Raw genomic sequence first — 19981 nt, forward strand, 5'->3', positions numbered from 1 at the left:
GATAATATGGACTAGGATATGACTATATGACTAGGATAAAAGCCCATCCCTTATTTATATATGATCCTCCAAGACCACAGATTCTAAGACGTAATTTTATAATTACTACAGATATAAATTGGGGAGAGATATTACAGATATTACCCCCATTACCCCTAAAATAAAAAAGAAGAAAATGACAATCGGTATAATTATAATTGACAATTGGCGGGAATTAGGTATATATTTCTCTTTTCAAAACATGCACGATTTTTAAAAATAAACATTTTCTGTATCAATAGATGAATTCGAGAAACAAATAAAATCATAGCAATGGATAATGTTCTATATGTTCGAGACTTTGTCAACGGTGTGCAGTTGGTTCGTTTCGTGAATAAACCTGTGTGTATGATGGGTAAAGTAAAATCCTTGTAAAATCAGTCTCTCCAAATGGTATGAGTTTTGAAATTCAGTCTGTCGATAATGTAACTGTTAAAGTTAACATTAAAGAACGTATAAATACTTCTTTAACAGACCACTGGTTGGAGGTAAAGCAAGGATACACAGTGATTTCTTGTTAATCAATTTTAAAATATAATTCTAGGTTCGAGATATATCTGCGGGAAAATTGATAGATGCAGACGATTACACCATATTCTCAAACAAAGATTTTGATGCCCAGTCGCATAACTTTTTCTGTTCGTTGCTTTATTCTGTTCCAAATATATATCACACTGGAGGTGCTCAAGATGAGCACAACCAATAAAAGGAGTTGCAGATGTTAAGGTGTACTAAATTGCAAAAAGTACTGAATCTATATTTTTAAGTTCTTCATTATGTATTCTTTCACATGTGATGTGTGTGATTTCTGTATAACAGAAAAACATTTATACAAAAAAATTATATTAACTATTAACCAATAAAATATATTACAAATACATTAAAAATAAAATAATTTTCTTATTTTAGGAATTATCAGTCATTATTTCCTTAGGAGTCCTTATTCAAATAGATCACTACACACGGTGTTGTCAAGGATAACTTTCATTCGTTTAGCTCTACGTATGGCATCCATTTTTATTTGTGGAAGTGACTTTCTCGTAAGCACAATCTCTGAATCATCATCACTTATATAACTTGAACCAACAGATGATGGGGATAGTCTTAAACTTAAATTATCATTGAGAGAGTGATATGAAAGCTCCTCACTTTCATCACAATTTTTTTCTGTGTTTGGTTTTGAAACAGGCTGAATATTTTCATTTGTATTCTCTTCCATTGTGACCTGTTCTAAAGGTGAATTTTTTTCTGTGTTAGGTTTTGAAACCTGTTGAATATTATCATTTGTGTTCTCTTCCACTGTGTTCTGTTCTAAAGTTGGTTGCAATTCTTCATTAGAACCTTCATCATCGGATATTTCCATGACTTCAGCCTGATTTCCTTCAATAATAACAGCTTCAGAACTAAGGTGGGCAGTTGTTCTAAGAACACTGGCTGACTCATCTAAACTAAAGACAAAACTTTTTTGTGAGTCACCCGGTGGGCTGTCTAATACACTCATTTGTTTCATCTTCTGGTATTCAATTTGACTTTCAGCAATAGTTTCTTCGATGGTATTTAACAAGTCAACAATATCTTTATTTCTATTTTCCACTTCAGCAGAATTTTGAGGTGGATGAACCACTTCACCATTGGAAGTGACATTCTCATGATTCTCATCAACGTCTGTGTAGAATCCCTCCATTTTTAGCACCTCGCAAGTATGTAAAAATGTCTTCATAATATCATATGGAATATCAACATCTCCTTTATAAATGCAAGTTAGTAAAAGCTTTATTTCTAAAGCGGTAACGTCTTTTAAAATAACCACAGGATAACTGTTAGGCGGTATTTCGAGGAATATGTCTTCGAAATACTTCGAACAGCCTGCTAGAACGATCTGGTGAGCTTTGAAGAACTTTCCTTCGCTTGTAAGGGTTACATCGCAAAGGATCTGTTTGTTTAGGTAATTTGAAAGGGCGCCTTTAAAACATTCTCCTTGTTTTTTCCATTTTATATTGTACCCTTTACCTGTCATGTTATTATATTGTAGATAGGGACCTCGGTTATTAGCTAGTTATAAGATACTCGACAACTTGATTATGAAAAATAATAGCCTGTAAGATTTAAATTAGTTTTTACACCCCATCATTTCTGTATCATGAATTTGTAAACTTACATATACAAAATACCTACCTACTTATATTTACTTTATTAAAAAAGTTAACTAAAACCTTAATAGAAATACAAAAACATAGTTTGAAATTTGAAATCGTATTTAGGATAGAGGTTAGGTGTTAGTTTTTAGCATGTTTTTAGTTTTTTAGCTGTTTGTAGCTTGGGTTTGTAGCATATACAAAGAATACAAAGTATGATATTGCGCAGGTTGGTCACTACGTCACAGGTGATAAACGGCACCATTGGTCGTTATTAGCTCTGCGCGCCAATTTCAAATTGTCAAACAGATGACATAATAAATGTGAAAATATTTTTTCAAGTGTTGTCCCGTTCTCAGAACTGCGACTGTCGCCAGCGACACGACAAAACAATCAATCAGATTTCTACAAAATTCAAACAGCTGTCAATTTTAAATTTAGTACAGCTCCCATTGGTCGTTTGAAGTGTCGTGTCAATCAGTGTCGCTGTCGACACGACGCAGTGCCTTCTATTAAAAGATCAGCCTACGGGCGAGATTTATGACGTCACGCTAGTTAGATATAACGGATTAATAAATATATTGTAGAATACATGGAAAACATAATTATTCCTCAGATTTTTGGTTTGTATTTTAAAAATAATATAGTTTAAATGAAATATACATAATATACAGTTAATAACTACAACATATATACCTATTTATAGTAATAAATACTTTGGCAAATAAACTATGAACCATACAAATGCAGCAAATGTTTTACAATGTACAAATAATGTATAGGTACATAAGATAATATGGGAAGTTTTACTGGAACCTTGGGTAAGGTAATGTTCTCTTCATATAATTATATAAAAATATGCTAAATTCTTAAATTATTTATATGATTAAATTTTCTTTATATTATTCTTTTTTGTATTATATACAGGATGAGTCAAAACTAGATATTATATTTTTCTTTGCTATTTCAAATGGAACACTTTATTTTATATCATAAATCAACAAATCGTTTATCCAACTTATGTTTTGTTAAGATCTATATCCCAAATTAATAGTTATTGAATTGTTCTCAATAATTGTTTCTTTGAGAATAAACATGATATGTTTTTCGCAATTTTTATTAGTAGGTTTGTCGTTAAAAGTGATGTATCTACAGATTTATCAGCGACAAAAATTAAGAATTAGATGCCTAAAATAATTTCCTAATTATTTTTTTACTTGGCGTATCAGTAAATATTATTTATTTTATAGCTGCAGCTGAAAATAATTATGTATTCTAAAAGAGGACATTACTGTGTATAAATACGATTATTTGGATTTAAAAATTATTTTTCAAAACAAAGTTGGAAAAAACTACGTTTATGTCATAAAATGTGGAGTTCTCTTTGAAATAATCGAGAAAAACCCAACATCTAGTTTTGACGCCACCAGTATATATCATGCATTATAGTTGATTATACTGCAATTTATTATACATACGTAGTTTTGTTTGGTGAAAATGAAACTTTCTAAAAGTATTCCCAATTAAAACATATTAAGAATTTCCTACATTATAATTTTGAAAGACGTTTGAGTGGGCAGACAATTTGGTCTAAAATAATCATATGTCTAAAAAATTTAGTCTAAAATAATCAAAAACCACTTAACACATATAACTCGCTTTTAAAAAATCTAAAAGAAATAAGTTTGTTTATTATATTCATATTTTATTAAATTATTATAGGTGTGACTGCTAAGTGGTCGTACTCGCCACTTTAACCAAGCATTGGTGGGACCTTCAGAGATCATAATGCGAATTTCTTCATACCATGTAAATCTATATACATGTATTAATAAATGCGTTTGCTTTATTAAATTTTTTTTCTTATACGGTATGAGCGAAAAAAAACGGCGTCTATTTGTTTACGTACAAATGACATCGATATTCATTTCCAAACCACCTCTGAGGCCGTTTTTTTTTATCGTATGGTATATATTTACATATCCCTTATCCTTTAATTCCGATTTATTTCTAATAATTATAAAAATAAGATACCTGATTAATTCTTCCGAAATATTATAAAATGAGATATCACGAAAGAAATAAAGTTAATTATCTCGTTTGTTTTGGGAATTCCAAAAAAATAAAAAAAAGGGTATAGAGAATCTTTAGAGACACAGTTCAAATGTTATTTTTGAGTATACTGGTTGCTTCAAAAAATGTGGCGGATACATGTTTTTTAATGCAAAACTCCATTTTTATTTTATTTTCGATTCTGCCTAAAATTCTATAACTTTTTTTTATAAATAACGTTAGTAAGTATTTACAATTTAAAAAAAAAGTAAAATTTTATTCCTATGTTACTTAACTGTCAGTTGTTTCCGAAGTTGGACTACACAAATTTGGTAGGAGTGTTTTACAGAGATGAAAAAAAAATATATTTATATGTAAAAATACTTGCAGTTAGATGCTACACTGTGTTCAAACATTTTTTTTGGCTGATCCGATATATATATTATTATTTTTTCTAGTGATTTTACAAAACCTTTCAACATTTGTTAAGAAAGTATATTAAGTACACCTATACTCAACAGCTTGCAATCTGTTCTGAATTTTATCCTTCTTTTAATTCATTTACATTATAACAAGTTGCCATATGACAAAACAAAAATTATTTATTATTAAACATTAAGTAAAGTGATTTATTTAGTTATATGACATTCTTAATAGAAGTTGAAGGATTTTGTAAAATCTATCAGAAAGAATTATAATATATCGGGTGTTTTTCAAAAGTAGCTTGATTGATGTATTCAATTAGTTTCGGTCATTTCTTGTTTCACCGGAAATGACTACAACTTTTGGTTTTTAAATGGTACCGTCGGTATTTTTTTACTTTATTTTGCAGAATATGGCATTCTCAATAGAATAATTCAATGTCAACTTTTGACTCTTTTACTTAAAAAATAGTATTTTAAAGTTCAATCTAGTAGAGTGCCATGATAATAAACAACATGTAACCGGTCGTAAAGATAACGACAGTTTGACTCGACATACGGAGTGTGTGGTACCAAATTATTTACCAAAATTAGGTACCAAAATTTATTAGGTATCAAAAAATGCTTTTCCAAATATGCTAATGAGCCACTCTCGTTTCATTAAAAAAAATTGAGTTATGATTAAAATACGAAATGGGCATATTTCAACTGACCAGGAAAAGACACAAAAAATATTAGACGACCAAATCAATTTTTCCAAAGCTCCTTGATTAATCCTTGATTAAAAAATAATGGTTTTAACACAGCCATGACACTAGATTGAATTTTAAAATGCTATTTTTGATTTAATTGAAAATGTCAAAAGTTGACATATGATTGTTGATGTCAAAAGTTGTCATTCTATTCAGAATGTCATTTTCTATCAAATAAAGTACCGTATGATCGAATAAAAACGGCGTCAGCAATGGCTATGAAATGAAAAGCGCTGTCATTTTATATGTAAATTTATATGAGAAATGTCATCGATGTTCATTTCATAGCCATCGCTGACGCCGTTTTTATTCGATCTTACGGTATAAAAAATACCGAGGGTACCATTTAAAAATCAAATGTATACATTTCCGGTGAAACAGGAAGTGACCGAAACTAACTGAATACGAATCAATCTCGATTTATGTCATATACCTACTAACATTCCCAATTTAGTTTTTTTCTCGGAATCTGAAAAAATAAAAAAGTTATAGAGGTGAACCACTTTAAAAAAAAACACTCAGTATAGGCTGTGTCATTGAAAGAGTCTGCAGATATTTTTTTAATTTTAAATACGTAGAATTAACCATTAATATATGTTGAACACCCTGTAGCATCTGCCTTAAATATCTACATAGTATCTAATATTTTTTCTTCATCAACAAATTGAAATATTAGAAAACTAGTTTTAGGTTACACCATTATACAAGGATTATACATAAAAAAGTAATAATTTTACGCAGGATCTAAAATAGGATGTTACATTTAAAAAAAACATTATGTTAAATCCGTCATACTTTTTACAAAGTTACAGAGGTAGGTAGGTATAGTTTCATATTATATTCTTTAATTATCCATCTAAAAATAAAATATTTATATACCTAATATAATACTTTAGTATCCAACAAGTGGCTATGAAAATCAAAATAAATATAAATCCATGTCCAAAAATAAAAAATGTAAATAACGCTTTGAGGTATAAATTCGGTTCGAATCAGATAAGATATTTTTATTCTTTACCGAGAATTAAATTCGAAGAATTCCTAGTCCCTACTTCTTTGCCAAATTCAATAGTCTCCGCCCCTTTTTACGTTTTAATTTCTGCCACCAGTTGCATCGACTTATACAGGCACATTGACTAACTATTAATATATAAACAAGGGTAGTATCCTTGTATATTTTTTTTCCTATTTTTGGCCACTTGTCTATTACGACATTCAATAGCTTATTTCTAATATTTACAATTAGCGTTTAAAGTGGACAAATACCAGGCTCACACACATTTAACACCCATGTCCGAGGCCGGAATCGAACCGGCGACCTTGCGTCTACTAGAATGCGGCGCAATCATTTCGACCACAAGGCCGACTATCCTTGTATATGAAGTAGTATATTAGTTTAATGGCCACAGCTGCCAGGGCTATCCGGCCGGATGGTCTTTGATTCATCTTTTCAACACTTTATTATCTACAATCTGCTACAACTATATTAATATATGATCTTTTCTTTGTATCATGATCAGGATATCTGGTAGTATGTTCTGTGATATCTAGATATGATCTAGCCTAGATATTTAGAACATTTTAGATATCTGCTATCTGCTATACAGGGTGTCGCAGAAATAAGTTCAGGGTGCAGCCACACTATCCTAGAAACGGCGTATCGGCGTAACGGCGTAACGACCTTGAATCGATTTCCAGTAATTCTATTGGCTGAAATTTTTGACAGATGAATTTGACAGATAAAATTTCTGACAGATGAATGTTTCAGCCAATAGAATTACTGGAAATCTATTCAAATCATTATAGACCGCCGACCTCAATCCACGTCGTTTTAGGATAGTGTGAAACACTATCAGTATACAACCACGCCTATCCTAAAAACGGCGTATCGGCGTAACGGCGTAATGACAGCGAATAGATTTCCAGTGAATTCTGTTGGCTGAAACATTCATCTGTCAGAAATTTTATCTGTCAAATTCATCTGTCGAAATTTCAGCCAATACAGAAATTTACTGAAATCGATCAGGTCATTACCTACGATACCTGCACGCCATTCAGGATATTTCTCCCTCAAATAGTTCAGAAATTATTTTAAAGGGGTCAGAGGCGCAACTAGTGGGGGGGCTTGATTACGTTATGCTCTCATGATATGATACAATTTTAATTACTTATTCTTTATTCTTTGATTCATCTTTTCAACCCTTTATTATCTACAAAATCTGCTACAACTATATTATATGATCTTTTCTTTGTATCATGATCATGATATCTGGTAGTCATATCTGGTATGATATCTGGTAGTATGTTCTGTGATATCTAGATATGATCTAGCCTAGATATTTAGAACATTTTAGATATCAATACAGGGTGTCGCAGAAATAAGTTCAAGGGTACCAGTTCAAGTATTTTAAGGGGTGGTGGTAGATCTCGATAAAAGAAACATATTTTCTCTTTATCGTTTTTCAAATAAGTCTAAAATAACGGAATTATTTTACTTTGAAAATTTTCAAAAAAAAATGATTTTTTGCTAAAGTTTTCAGTAAGGTTTTGAGAACCACTACCCCACTTGATCTTTTTTGGATTTTCTTTCTTGTAAATCTAATCTATTACCTATGTTGCCATATTATCAAGAAATTATATCTTTTAACTAAAAACTAAAATAATTTCCAGAAAATTTTGCAAAAAATTTCGAATTTTAAAAAAAAAAATTTCGCGAAAAAAAACTCAGGCGTGTTTCTGGGGTAGAACATGGGTAGAACCATGGTAGAACCAAAGTAGAACTATACTATAATACCAGTTAAAATAATACTTGCACTTATTTCTGGGACACCCTGTATATTTTATTTTGTTATGATTTTGTAGAACGTGTAGAATATAGAATTCATGTAGAATTGAGGTTAAAAGATAGTAGACAAGAGTAGATCAAAGTCTATCAACAACAAAAACCTGTGATTTATTTAGAAGGGGTAATATATACTCGCCTGAATCATTACTTTTTAATCTTTAAGGATAAGCGGTATTGTTATAGTCCAAAATCCAAAAATATGTTGTTTTTTGGCAAATCATGACATAACAATATATAAAAATTTTATGTTTGCTTCAATACATAGTTTTCTATAAACAAACGAGAAATAGGCGTTGAATTGAGCATTAATTATTTTATTTTGCAATTCAATTTTTTATAATAGGATTAGGATGACTGTTTTTAGATCGGCGATCAAATTTTGTTTTCAACCCTGCCGTAAACTGTCTAGCAAAAAGTTGTTCAGGGAAGTTGCCATACCTGTCCCTTGGGGCGAAATTAGAGGCAAATGGTGGGGCCCGACCGACAAAAGACCAATATTGACTCTACACGGCTGGCAGGTAAATTAATTAAAAAAAAAATTATGTAATTTATTTCAATTGTTGTGCAACGGTTGGAAACAACTTTTCACATTTCACTCAATGGCGAATGCGCCGGACAACTATATTTTTTATTTTTTTACTATTAACTTATTTCAATACTGAAAAACTATTATTTTCTTTTAGGATAACTGTGGTTCCTTCGATAGATTAATACCTCTATTAAATAACGACGTTGGATACCTAACAGTAGATTTGCCAGGCCATGGTTATTCATCGAGATTGCCCGTGGGCATTCCACTTATCACCTCACTGAATATCTATCAGCCGTGGGTACATAAAAAGACACCTGGGATGGCCCCATCTCCTCCTAATGGGCCACTCCATGGGAGACCATCACCTGTTTCACCTACACCATGATGTATCGGACGAGGGTCGATTTTTTAATATGCATCGATGGAGCTAAACCCTTGTACACCCAGAGTTGAGAAAATCGCTTATCAAATCGTTCGACACTTTTATGAAAACTCCGATTTGGTTATAGAAATAGGAACCGCCCGGATTATACGATAGAAGAATGAAAAATGAGTGCACAAGCCAAAATCACGGATCGGTCGATGTTGAAGTTGCGCGCATTATCTGATGGAAAGAAATATGGCTCCTTCTAAAAATTCAGCCTGGGAAAATACTATTTCACCAGAATCCGCGTCCTGAAGGCGGAAATATTTACGTTTATTACACAGGAGAGACACTATACATGGTGCAATGGAATTAAATGCCCAGTTTTATGGGAAAAGCGAAAAATGCGCTCTATTTCGATCAAAGGAACATTTCTACGAAGGTATTTGGATGTTCTGAACGACACGTGCCGATTGTGTGAATATCATTACGTTGAGGGTACCCATCATGTTCATTTAAACAATCCTGAAACTCAATTGGTCAGTTTAATAGATGATTTTATTAGAAAACGTTATTTAGGCGATAGGAGTGTCGGTGGAATAAAAGGGATATTATTGTCGACCTTGAAAGAACTGTGATAAATAGCAAAATCTTACTATAAATTAATATAATTTTTACTATTAAAAATTTCCCTATATGATTAATAACAAAAAAAGAACACATAATTTTTAAATTTGTTTGGATGATATTGACCTTTGATATTAATTTTTTATTATTACAATAAAGTCAGTATATCAAATCTCTGAAAACTTATATACAAGCACTTCCCTCATACATATTATTTCTTTTTTTTGTATTCAACATTCAATAATTATTAAATAAATAAACCTTATATTTGTCTCTTTTATTCCTTTATAACAAAAAATCTTTAAAATTTGAAAAATGTAATTTTCTGTGAGAAAAAATAAAAAGTACCAATACAGGCGCTAAGAATAATTCGTTTTTTTCAACAAAAAAATGAAAATTTTCCAATATACAGACAGCATATTCTGCAGATAAAAATAAGTAAAAAAGTTCGTATAGGTGTATGTCATAAAATGCTTAGTTTCGGAGATACAGGGTGTAGAAGTTTCATTTTTATTACATTTTTTTCCAAATAATTTAGTAAGTATGTATAGTAATGTCAATATTTGAATGAAAATTATTGGTATCTGGGAAAATTATTGGTATATAATTGGTATCTATCACACTATTTTGACATAAGAATTTGTTTTGATGTCAATATGACTCCTACTTGTAGAGGGTATCTATATATTTTTAATTGGTTTGAAGAGTAATAACTTTTCGTCCGTACCTGTATAAAACTACTGAGCAAAAAAATATGTCTCTTGGTAAAAATCGCTTTCCGGAATAATTGTAATTATCAGGGAAGTAATAACAAAGATCTATTAAGAAAAAATATTTAAGTTGTCCTAAAAATTAAAAAGAAAATTATGTAAAAAATTCTTTTTTGATTAAATTAAATTAATCAATTCTTTGTGAAAATATAATTCTGACATTTTTTTTTATTAAAATAAAAAGACCTTTATATAGATATACTAGAAAATACCTTTTATATTCGCGTAAACAACCTCAATAAAGAGATAGTTTTATGGAAATTATTGTTCGCTCTAATTTATTATAGGTATGTATGTAACTAATTATTGCATTTTTGTATATTTACATAGATGTAACTCTTTTGCTACATGCTGAAACTGAAATATCTATCAATTGATAGTACTGTAATAAATATAGGTACCTATACCGTTAATAGAGTTTGGTTAATACTTACATTCTTACATATAACATAACACATTAAATATCATTCAATTTCTTCTGTAAAAGGCAAATACGTAAATATAAATTAAATGCGAAATGAAATAAAAAATTATACTTGCCCCACGTAAACTCAGAGATTATAAGGTCAAATTTTGGGGAATTTTTTTAAACGGTTTTATTTAAATAGTTTACTTCTAAGAATAGAAGTATATTACATTTTTTTTAGTAGAAATTATCAAAGTTTGTTAAGGGTCAGTGACTAATAAAGTCGCTCCTTATTTTTTATGAAAGCTATACAGGGTGATTCACGGCCATGGTACGTTAAACGTTTATGGAGGACCGGTGGTAGGATTTGTTTGAAAATTTAGATTTTTGCATAAAGAAAGGCAGTGTATAATAAATTATTGTTAGCGTTAAGTGTTGCCGTTTCATACTGAAAGTGGTAGCATCTTTGTTATTTTAAATGGAACACCTGGTATATATTATTACATTTTTTGAAACTACTTTTATATCTCATAATTTTTCTACTATACGTCATTTAAAATATTCTCATTCTATAATAATTGTTTCCTTTAAAGAAAATCGTTACCATGACAAATATTCAGACTTATATATGTACAGTACGTCTGTCCGTTCTGTAGCTACGGGGTATCCGTGAGAGGGGAAACTATATTCTCTCGATGTTTTCGTAAAAAATTAGACGACGCGTCCCATCAATGTTCAAACAAATTTCCAAGTAGCCAATAAAATGAGTGGGCGGAGCGATTAGCGGTGACGTACTCGTCAAGTCATTTTTTACTATTAACTTATTTCAATACTGAAAAACTATTATTTTCTTTTAGGATAACTGTGGTTCCTTCGATAGATTAATACCTCTATTAAATAACGACGTTGGATACCTAACAGTAGATTTGCCAGGCCATGGTTATTCATCGAGATTGCCCGTAGGCATTCCATATCACCTCACTGAATATCTATCAACCATTAGGTACATAAAAAGACACCTGGGATGGCCCCATCTCACTCTAATGGGCCACTCCATGGGAGCCATCACCTGTTTCACCTACACCATGATGTATCCGGACGAGGTCGATTTTTTAATATGCATCGATGGAGCTAAACCACTTGTACCCAAGTTGAGAAAAAATCGCTTATCTAAATCGTTCGACACTTTTATGAAAAACTCCGATTTGGTTATAGAAAATAGGGAACCGCCCAGTTATACGATAGAAGAAATGAAAAAAATAGTGCACAAGCCAAATCACGGATCGGTCGATGTTGAAGTTGCGCATTATCTGATGGAAAGAAATATGGCTCCTTCTAAAATTCAGCCTGGAAAATACTATTTCACCAGAGATCCGCGTCTGAAGGCGGAAATATTTACGTTTATTACACAGGAGGAGACACTATACATGGTGCAATCGATGAAATGCCCAGTTTTTATAGGAAAAGCGAAAAATGCGCTCTATTTCGATCAAAAGGAACATTTCTACGAAATGTTGGATGTTCTGAAACGACACGTGCCCGATTGTGAATATCATTACGTTGAGGGTACCCATCATGTTCATTTAAACAATCCTGAAACTCAATTGGTCAGTTTAATAGATGATTTTATTAGAAAACGTTATTTAGGCGATAGGAGTGTCGGTGGAATAAAAGAGGATATTATTGTCGACGAAAGAACTGTGATAAATAGCAAAATCTTACTATAAATTAATATAATTTTTACTATTAAAAATTTCCCTATATGATTAATAACAAAAAAAGAACACATAATTTTTAAATTTGTTTGGATGATATTGACCTTTGATATTAATTTTTTATTATTACAATAAAGTCAGTATATCAAATCTCTGAAAAATTATATACAAGCACTTCCCTCATACATATTATTTCTTTTTTTTTTGTATTAAAACATTCAATAATTATTAAATAAATAAACCTTATATTTGTCTCTTTTATTCCTTTATAATAAAAAATCTTTAAAATTTGAAAAATGTAATTTTCTGTGAGAAAAAATAAAAAGTACCAACACAGGCGCTAAGAATAATTCGTTTTTTCAACAAAAAAATGAAAATTTTCCAATATACAGACAGCATATTCTGCAGATAAAAATAAGTAAAAAAGTTCGTATAGGTGTATGTCATAAAATGCTTAGTTTCGGAGATACAGGGTGTAGAAGTTTCATTTTTATTACATTTTTTCCAAATAATTTAGTAAGTATGTATAGTAATGTCAATATTTGAATGAAAATTATTGGTATCGGAAAATTATTGGTATCTGTCACACTATTTTGACATAAGAATTTGTTTTGATGTCAATATGACTCCTACTTGTAGAGGGCGCCATCTACATATTTTTAATTGGTTTGAAGAGTAATAACTTTTCGTCCGTACCTGTATAAAACTACTGAGTAAAAAAATATGTCTCTTGGTAAAAATCGCTTTCCGGAATAATTGTAATTATCAGGGAAGTAATAACAAAGATCTATTAAGAAAAAATATTTAAGTTGTCCTAAAAATTAAAAAGAAAATTATGTAAAAAATTCTTTTTTGAATTAAATTAAATTAATCGAATTCTTTGTGAAAAATATAAATTTCTGACATTTTTTTTTATTAAAATAAAAAGACCTTTATATAGATATACTAGAAAATACCTTTTATATTCGCGTAAACAACCTCAATAAAGAGATAGTTTTATGGAAATTATTGTTCGCTCTAATTTATTATAGGTATGTATGTAACTAATTATTGCATTTTTGTATATTTACATAGATGTAATTCTTTTGCTACATGCTGAAACTGAAATATCTATCAATTGATAGTACTGTAATAAATATAGGTACCTATACCGTTAATAGAGTTTGGTTAATACTTATTCGACAAATTTGCAAGTAGCCAATAAAATGAGTGGGCGGAGCGATTAGCGGTACGTACTCGTCAAGTCGACGTATAAAATATATTTCTGTATATTTAAATGTTTTTTGTCCGCATTCCTTTCATAGACACAGATCCAGCAGATGTACTGTATCAATAATTAGATAATAAAATTATATAAGAGTTTCTTGCCTTGAACTGCTAATATAGAAATTAATTCCACGCTGTCTTCGACACAATGTGGATCAACCTGCTCTCACTACCGGTTTCGGGGCCCTACCCCATCATCAGGTGAGCTTGGGTCGTTTCCACAATATGTCGAGACGACTTGTCGTAAAGTAGCGGTAAGATATTAAGTCCCGCATCGCGATTTTTTCATTATATATAATTAGATAATTAGACTTTACTTGCTAAATTTCTAATATGGTCATAAGGATAAAACTTTCACAGGACATTGGTGCCAACTACAGAACACTTCTGTATAAGTTTTATAGACAAGGGTCATAATAACCAAATTTTTGAAATGAAACTATAATAATAGAATGATTCATTTTTAAACAGCTATACTTAAAAAGATTTAGGTATAGGAACATGATATATCGTTGAAAAGCAATTCTATTAGTCTTACTAAAGTATACATATAGAGTTAAATTTCAAATGACAAAGATTCGGGCAATCTACCAATGCTTATTCAAGATCATGTTTTTGTCAATTTTACACATATTATATTTTGTTTTATAGGTTGGTATAATAGAAAAATTATGAGATATTATGAATAAAGTAGTTTCCAAAAATGTAATAATATACTGGGTGTTCCATTTAAAATAACAAAGATTCTATCACTTTTTAAACGATATGACAACGCTGTAACGCTGATAATATTTTAGATAGATGTAGATGGTAGGTATACCTTTATGGAAAAATCCAAATTTTCAAAAAAATCCTATTACCGGTTCTTCATAAACGTCTAACGTGCCATCGCCGTAAATCGCCCTATACAGGGTGGCGCACCTCTTTCGCCTCGGTTGATTATACGAAAACGGAAAGATGTAGAAACAAACTATTTTATGGATATATGTGGGAAGGCAATGTGCATAATTTAAAATTATTTTGAAGTGTACAGGGTGTGTCAGAACTAAGATCAATATTAAAGTTATATTTTTTCTTATGGAACACCCGGTATTTTATTTCATTTTTGGATTCTTGGACATAAAATAAGGCATTTATTGTAAGGGTTTGATATGTCTAAAAGCTTTGGTTTTTGAGATATTTAAAGATATTTAAATATGCATGCTATAACAAAAAGGTTTGTCAACACCTTGTACATTACTTTTGAGAATTAATTCTGGTGCTGACTTTCAAGCCAGAGAAATAAACTTAACTAAAAAATTTGATTGTTTCCTTAAATGTATACAGGGGTATTAAAAATTACTGGTCTATTTTAACTATTTATTTAAAAAACTTCGTTATTTTAAATGCAACACTATGTATTTTTTTAAATAAGTCGAAGCAGATTTAAATGCTCTTTCAAACTATATTAGGGTTTCCTATACCTATCTGGCTCAGATTTTGAATAAAAAGCGAATTTTCAATAAAATTGTAATCAAGATGGCTGGTGTCGCTATGGCAATTTTCTAGTGACACTTAGTAGCTATTTTAAAATCGACATTAGTTTATGGAGTTTATTTAAATTTATAACAGGTTATTTTTATTTAATTTACCTACAATAATATTAATAAGTAAGTATTTATTATTTTATCAAGGAAAATGAAGCAGTATCTGCTGGCGGAAGGAATGCATATGTTACTAGTGATTTTATTTTGTGAGGACAATTGCTTGTTGGCCTGAAGGGTTTATGCTCAACAATATATCCAAATAAGAATCTTCCTGATAAGCGTTCCTTTGAAAAACTACATACATTTCCTATTTCGCAGAGCTGATGAAAAACCTATTAGGCAGAAACCTGTCGTTGAAAGTGAAGAAAATGAATTTGCCTTAATTGGTTCTTTTATAGAAAATCCAATATATCTACAAGTTATCGTAATATAAATCAAAGAACTACTTCTTTATTTTTCTTGACAAAATAATAAATGCTTGCTTATTAAACTGTTGTAGGTAAATTGAATAAAAAGTAAACTGTTATAAATTTAAATAAAGTCCATAAACTAATGTCGATTTTGAAAATAGCTACTAAGTGTTGAAATAACGAAGTTTTTATGTAAACTAAATAGTTAAAATAGACCAGCAATTTTTGATACCTGTGTATACATTTATGGCGGCAATCAAATTTTTTAGTAAAGTTTATTTCTCTGTCTTGAAAGTCAGCACCAGAATTAATTCTGAAAAGTAATGTACAAGGTGTTGACAAACCTTTTTATTATAGCATGCATATTTAAATATCTTTAAATAATATATCTCAAAAACCAAAGCTTTTAGACATATTAAACCCTTATAATAAATGCCTTATTTTATGTCCAAGACTCCAAGAATGAAATAAAATACCGGGTGTTCCATAAGAAAAAATATAACTTTGGTATGTATCTTAGTTCTGACACACCCTGTACATTTCGAAATAATTTTAAATTATGTACATTGTCTCTCTACATATACCCATAAAATATTTTGTTTCTACATCTTTGCGTTTTCGTACAATCAACCGAGGCGAATGAGGTGCGTCACCCTGTATATTATGACGGAATAATAAAGATATAATTTTATAATATAATGTATAATTTCTCTGAACCACTTATACTATTTTGTAGTTGGGTTTATAGTAACCTTAAGTCTAAATCGGATATCATAATGAGTCTCTATAGATCAGTCTCGAAATTTTGTCTTACAATAAGACAACCGAATAATTATTGTCGTAACCTTTCAAATAAAAATACTTTTAAAGAAGTTGCTATACCTGTCCCGTGGGGTGAAATTAGGGGAAAATGGTGGGGTCCAACTGAGAGCAGACCCATATTGATTCTTCATGGTTGGCAGGTAATTCATTTCAACTTATAAACTAAATTAATATATTTTATTTTTAAATTTTTATTTGTATTTTTCATAAATAACTTTATAACTTATTAATTCTGAAATTCGGTCGTATAAATTACTGACATTTATAAGGGTACCGTATTATCTGTGACCGTATGATTTAAAAAAAAACGGCGTTCAGTTGGCTTGGAATTATACAACGTGAGTCTTATAAGTAAGTGCAAATATTTTCAGGCGTGGTATATTTCGATCCCAGACACTCTATGAGGTTTTTTCATATATCGATTTTTTAATTTATAGTTAAAAACAGTATACAATAGATAATGTGACAACAAAAGTAGTATAAATTTACAAGAAAGAAAACAAAGAGAAAATTCATGGGTTCTCAAAATTTAAACAAAAAAAAATTTTTGCTTAAATTATATTGGACTTTTTTGAAAAACGGTAGAGATAAGATATATGTTTCTTTTATAGATATCTACCACCCCTGAAAATACTTGCAGTTGAGGTACCGTACATAAAACTCTGAGTTTTGATGAACCCAGTTTTATGTGGTTGAAGTGGTTGGGGGTTATGAACTTTTGGTATATTACAACAGCAAAATAAAACACTAATTCACAAGAATTCACCACTATATATACGTGATGATGCTAACATGGTTAGCCAAACGCGCGTCCAATGCAAAAATAAAGTGTTTTGTGTATTGTGGTGAATTAGTATTTTATTTTGCTCCTTGCACTTATCTAAAACTTACCTTGTATACCAGGTGCGTCTCAAATGTGGCTCACCCCTATAACTTTTTTTATTTTTTCAGACAAAAAACGAGATTTGGTACAATATGTTAGTATATGACATAAATTAGGGTTGATTGACGTATTCAAATGTTTTTGGTCACTTTCTGTTTCACCTACAACTTTTGTTTCTTAAATAACACCCTCGGTATTTTTTTACTTTATTCGATATAAAATGACACTCTGAATAGAATGACGTAGAGCCACTCTTATTCCATTTGAAAAAATTGAGATGTGATTAAAAAACGATTTGGGCATCTTTTAACCGGCCAGGACAAGACACGACGAAAAACATTAGATGATCAAATCTATTTTTTAAGGCTCCTTGATTAAAAATTAGGGCATGGCATGACACTTTAGATTTAAATTTAAAATACGATTTTTTTGTAAACAATAATGTCAAAAGTTGAAATATGATATATCAACTTTGACGACATTCTATTGACAAATTCGATAGAAAATGACATTCTATTCAGAAAATGACATTCTATTGAGAATGTCATTTTCTATCGACATTCTATTGAGAATGTCATTTTCTATCGAATAAAGTAAAAATATACCGAGGGTGCCATTTAAAAATCAAAAATTGTAGTCATTTCCGCTGAAACAGGAAGTAACCAAAAACAACTGAATACGGCAATCAATCCTAATTTATGTCATATGCTAACATACCAAATCTCGTTTTTTTTATCTGAATTTGTAATTAATTTCTTTATTATAATATATAACAAAGATCTTATTTAGAAGAATCAATTTGATTTTTAGTGTTATCTTTTATTGAGTCTCTCTTTTATTAAAATCAATTCTCTCATTCTGTAATATAAAAATTAATATGCATATTTAATACATTTCTCTAAAATTTTTTCCGATCTATAGAATAGATTCTGATACTTTTGAGATTATAAAACCTTCTACATAAAAAGTAAAGTCAAATTATTACCTATTATTGTCAGTTTTAATAAATGGCGGATGCGCCGGAAAACAATATTTTTACATAGTAATTTATTTTACTGGCTAAATAATAAAATCAACTATTTTCTTTTAGGATAATTGTGGATCATTCGACAGGCTAATGCCTCTGCTGAATAACGAGGTGGGATACCTGGCAATAGACTTGCCAGGACACGGTTACTCCTCCAGATTGCCAGCAGGTATCCCATACACTATTACGGAATATTTATCCACAATTAAGTATGTGGAAAAATACCTGGGATGGCCACGGGTAGCCTTAATGGGACACTCCTTGGGGAGCGCGGTCAGTTTTACATACACCATGATATACCCAGACAAAGTCGATTTTTTAGTGTGCATAGATGGAGCCAAACCTTTGGTACCCAAAGTGACAAAAAATCGGTTAACTAGGGCGCTCGACGCTTTTTTGAAAAACTCCGATTTGGTTATAGAAAATAGAGAACCTCCTAGCTATACAATAGAGGAAATGAAGAGAATAATACATCAACCGAACGATGGAGCTGTCGATATTGATGTAGCACATTATCTAATGGAAAGAAATATCGCTCCCTCCAAAACTCAGCCTGGAAAGTACTATTTTACCAGAGATCCACGTCTAAAAGCTGAAGCATTTACTTATATCACTCAAGAAGAAATTCTTTACACTGTTCGTAATATGAAATGTCCTATTTTTGTCGCTAAAGCAAAAGGTTCGCATTATTTTGAACAGAAGGAAAATTTCTATGAGGTTCTTGATGTTCTGAAAAAAAACATCGCGGATTTTGAATTCAATTATATCGAAGGCACTCATAACGTACATTTAAATAATCCAGAAGCAGAATTGTCCAGTTTAATAGATACTTTCATCAGTAAACATAATTTAATCGACAGGAGTGTTAGCACTGGAATAAAAGAGGATATTGTTGTTGAAGAAATTGATTTGTTAAGAAACAAGATATAAATTTCAGAAACCCGGTATACTAGTCAACCAATAATATTCTAATCTAATAGAATTTACTAAATATTTATTTTGATACTATCCTTTTGTTAATTTATATAAGAATAGGAACATATACAAAGAGTGTATTACTCATATGAACTTATCAAAAACCTTTTCCTCTGTATCTCAGTTTGTTTAGATGGCATAATCCCTTATTCCTATTAAAATAAAGATGAAAGATACAGTATGTCCCCTGGTTATTATTAATTTCAATTAACGTCATAGTTTTTGCTATTTGAAGAAATGTCAAATCAGCACAAAATGTTTCACCTTTTCCGTACCATTGAATCAAATAAAATTTTTAACATAATAAAAACAGTAAATTTACGCTAATCAAAATCAATATCTATATCCAGCATCTATCAAAGAACGAAAACAAAATCTGTGAACGAAATTATATACCGTATGATAGAATAAAA

The 19981-nt window shown here is 30.5% G+C and overlaps 3 protein-coding genes across 4 annotated transcripts; 2 read left to right on the plus strand and 1 right to left on the minus strand.

The window, feature by feature from the left end:
- Positions 1 to 869: 869 nt before the first annotated feature.
- LOC115875563 (sex determination protein fruitless-like) lies at positions 870 to 2373 on the minus strand. 2 transcript variants are annotated; one of them, XM_030891063.1, is made up of 2 exons: positions 2215 to 2373; positions 870 to 2135 (listed from the first exon to the last, which is right to left on the minus strand). In XM_030891063.1, the coding sequence occupies exon 2, from the start codon at positions 2054 to 2056 to the stop codon at positions 980 to 982; it is 1077 nt and encodes a 358-aa protein (XP_030746923.1). In that variant the 5' UTR covers positions 2057 to 2135; positions 2215 to 2373; the 3' UTR covers positions 870 to 979. The 2 variants fall into 2 exon arrangements, with proteins under 2 accessions (XP_030746923.1, XP_030746922.1); XM_030891062.1 differs by having other exon boundaries at positions 2198 to 2373.
- Positions 2374 to 8152: 5779 nt separating this feature from the next.
- LOC115875564 (probable serine hydrolase) lies at positions 8153 to 12905 on the plus strand. The gene is made up of 2 exons (XM_030891064.1): positions 8153 to 8763; positions 11802 to 12905. The coding sequence occupies exons 1-2, from the start codon at positions 8596 to 8598 to the stop codon at positions 12669 to 12671; spliced, it is 1038 nt and encodes a 345-aa protein (XP_030746924.1). The 5' UTR covers positions 8153 to 8595; the 3' UTR covers positions 12672 to 12905.
- A 3703-nt stretch (positions 12906 to 16608) lies between these two features.
- Positions 16609 to 19723, plus strand: LOC115875484 (probable serine hydrolase). Its single transcript, XM_030890951.1, has 2 exons — positions 16609 to 16823; positions 18657 to 19723. Exons 1-2 carry the CDS (start codon positions 16638 to 16640, stop codon positions 19521 to 19523), a joined length of 1053 nt encoding a protein of 350 aa, XP_030746811.1. The 5' UTR covers positions 16609 to 16637; the 3' UTR covers positions 19524 to 19723.
- Positions 19724 to 19981: the final 258 nt, after the last annotated feature.

Source organism: Sitophilus oryzae, unplaced genomic scaffold, assembly GCF_002938485.1.
Source record: "Sitophilus oryzae breed Bouriz unplaced genomic scaffold, Soryzae_2.0 scaffold_1389_pilon_pilon, whole genome shotgun sequence".
NCBI classification, from domain to species: Eukaryota; Metazoa; Arthropoda; class Insecta; order Coleoptera; family Curculionidae; genus Sitophilus; species Sitophilus oryzae.

Bases quoted from the DNA above. Each gene is read 5' to 3' on its own strand.
- LOC115875484 (XM_030890951.1), top strand. From the start codon at position 16,638: ATGAGTCTCTATAGATCAGTCTCGAAATTTTGTCTTACAATAAGACAA. The intron at 16,824-18,656 runs GTAATTCATTTC...ATTTTCTTTTAG, and splicing joins TGATTCTTCATGGTTGGCAG to GATAATTGTGGATCATTCGA.
- LOC115875564 (XM_030891064.1), top strand. From the start codon at position 8,596: ATGACTGTTTTTAGATCGGCGATCAAATTTTGTTTTCAACCCTGCCGT. The intron at 8,764-11,801 runs GTAAATTAATTA...ATTTTCTTTTAG, and splicing joins TGACTCTACACGGCTGGCAG to GATAACTGTGGTTCCTTCGA.
- LOC115875563 (XM_030891063.1), bottom strand. From the start codon at position 2,056: ATGACAGGTAAAGGGTACAATATAAAATGGAAAAAACAAGGAGAATGT.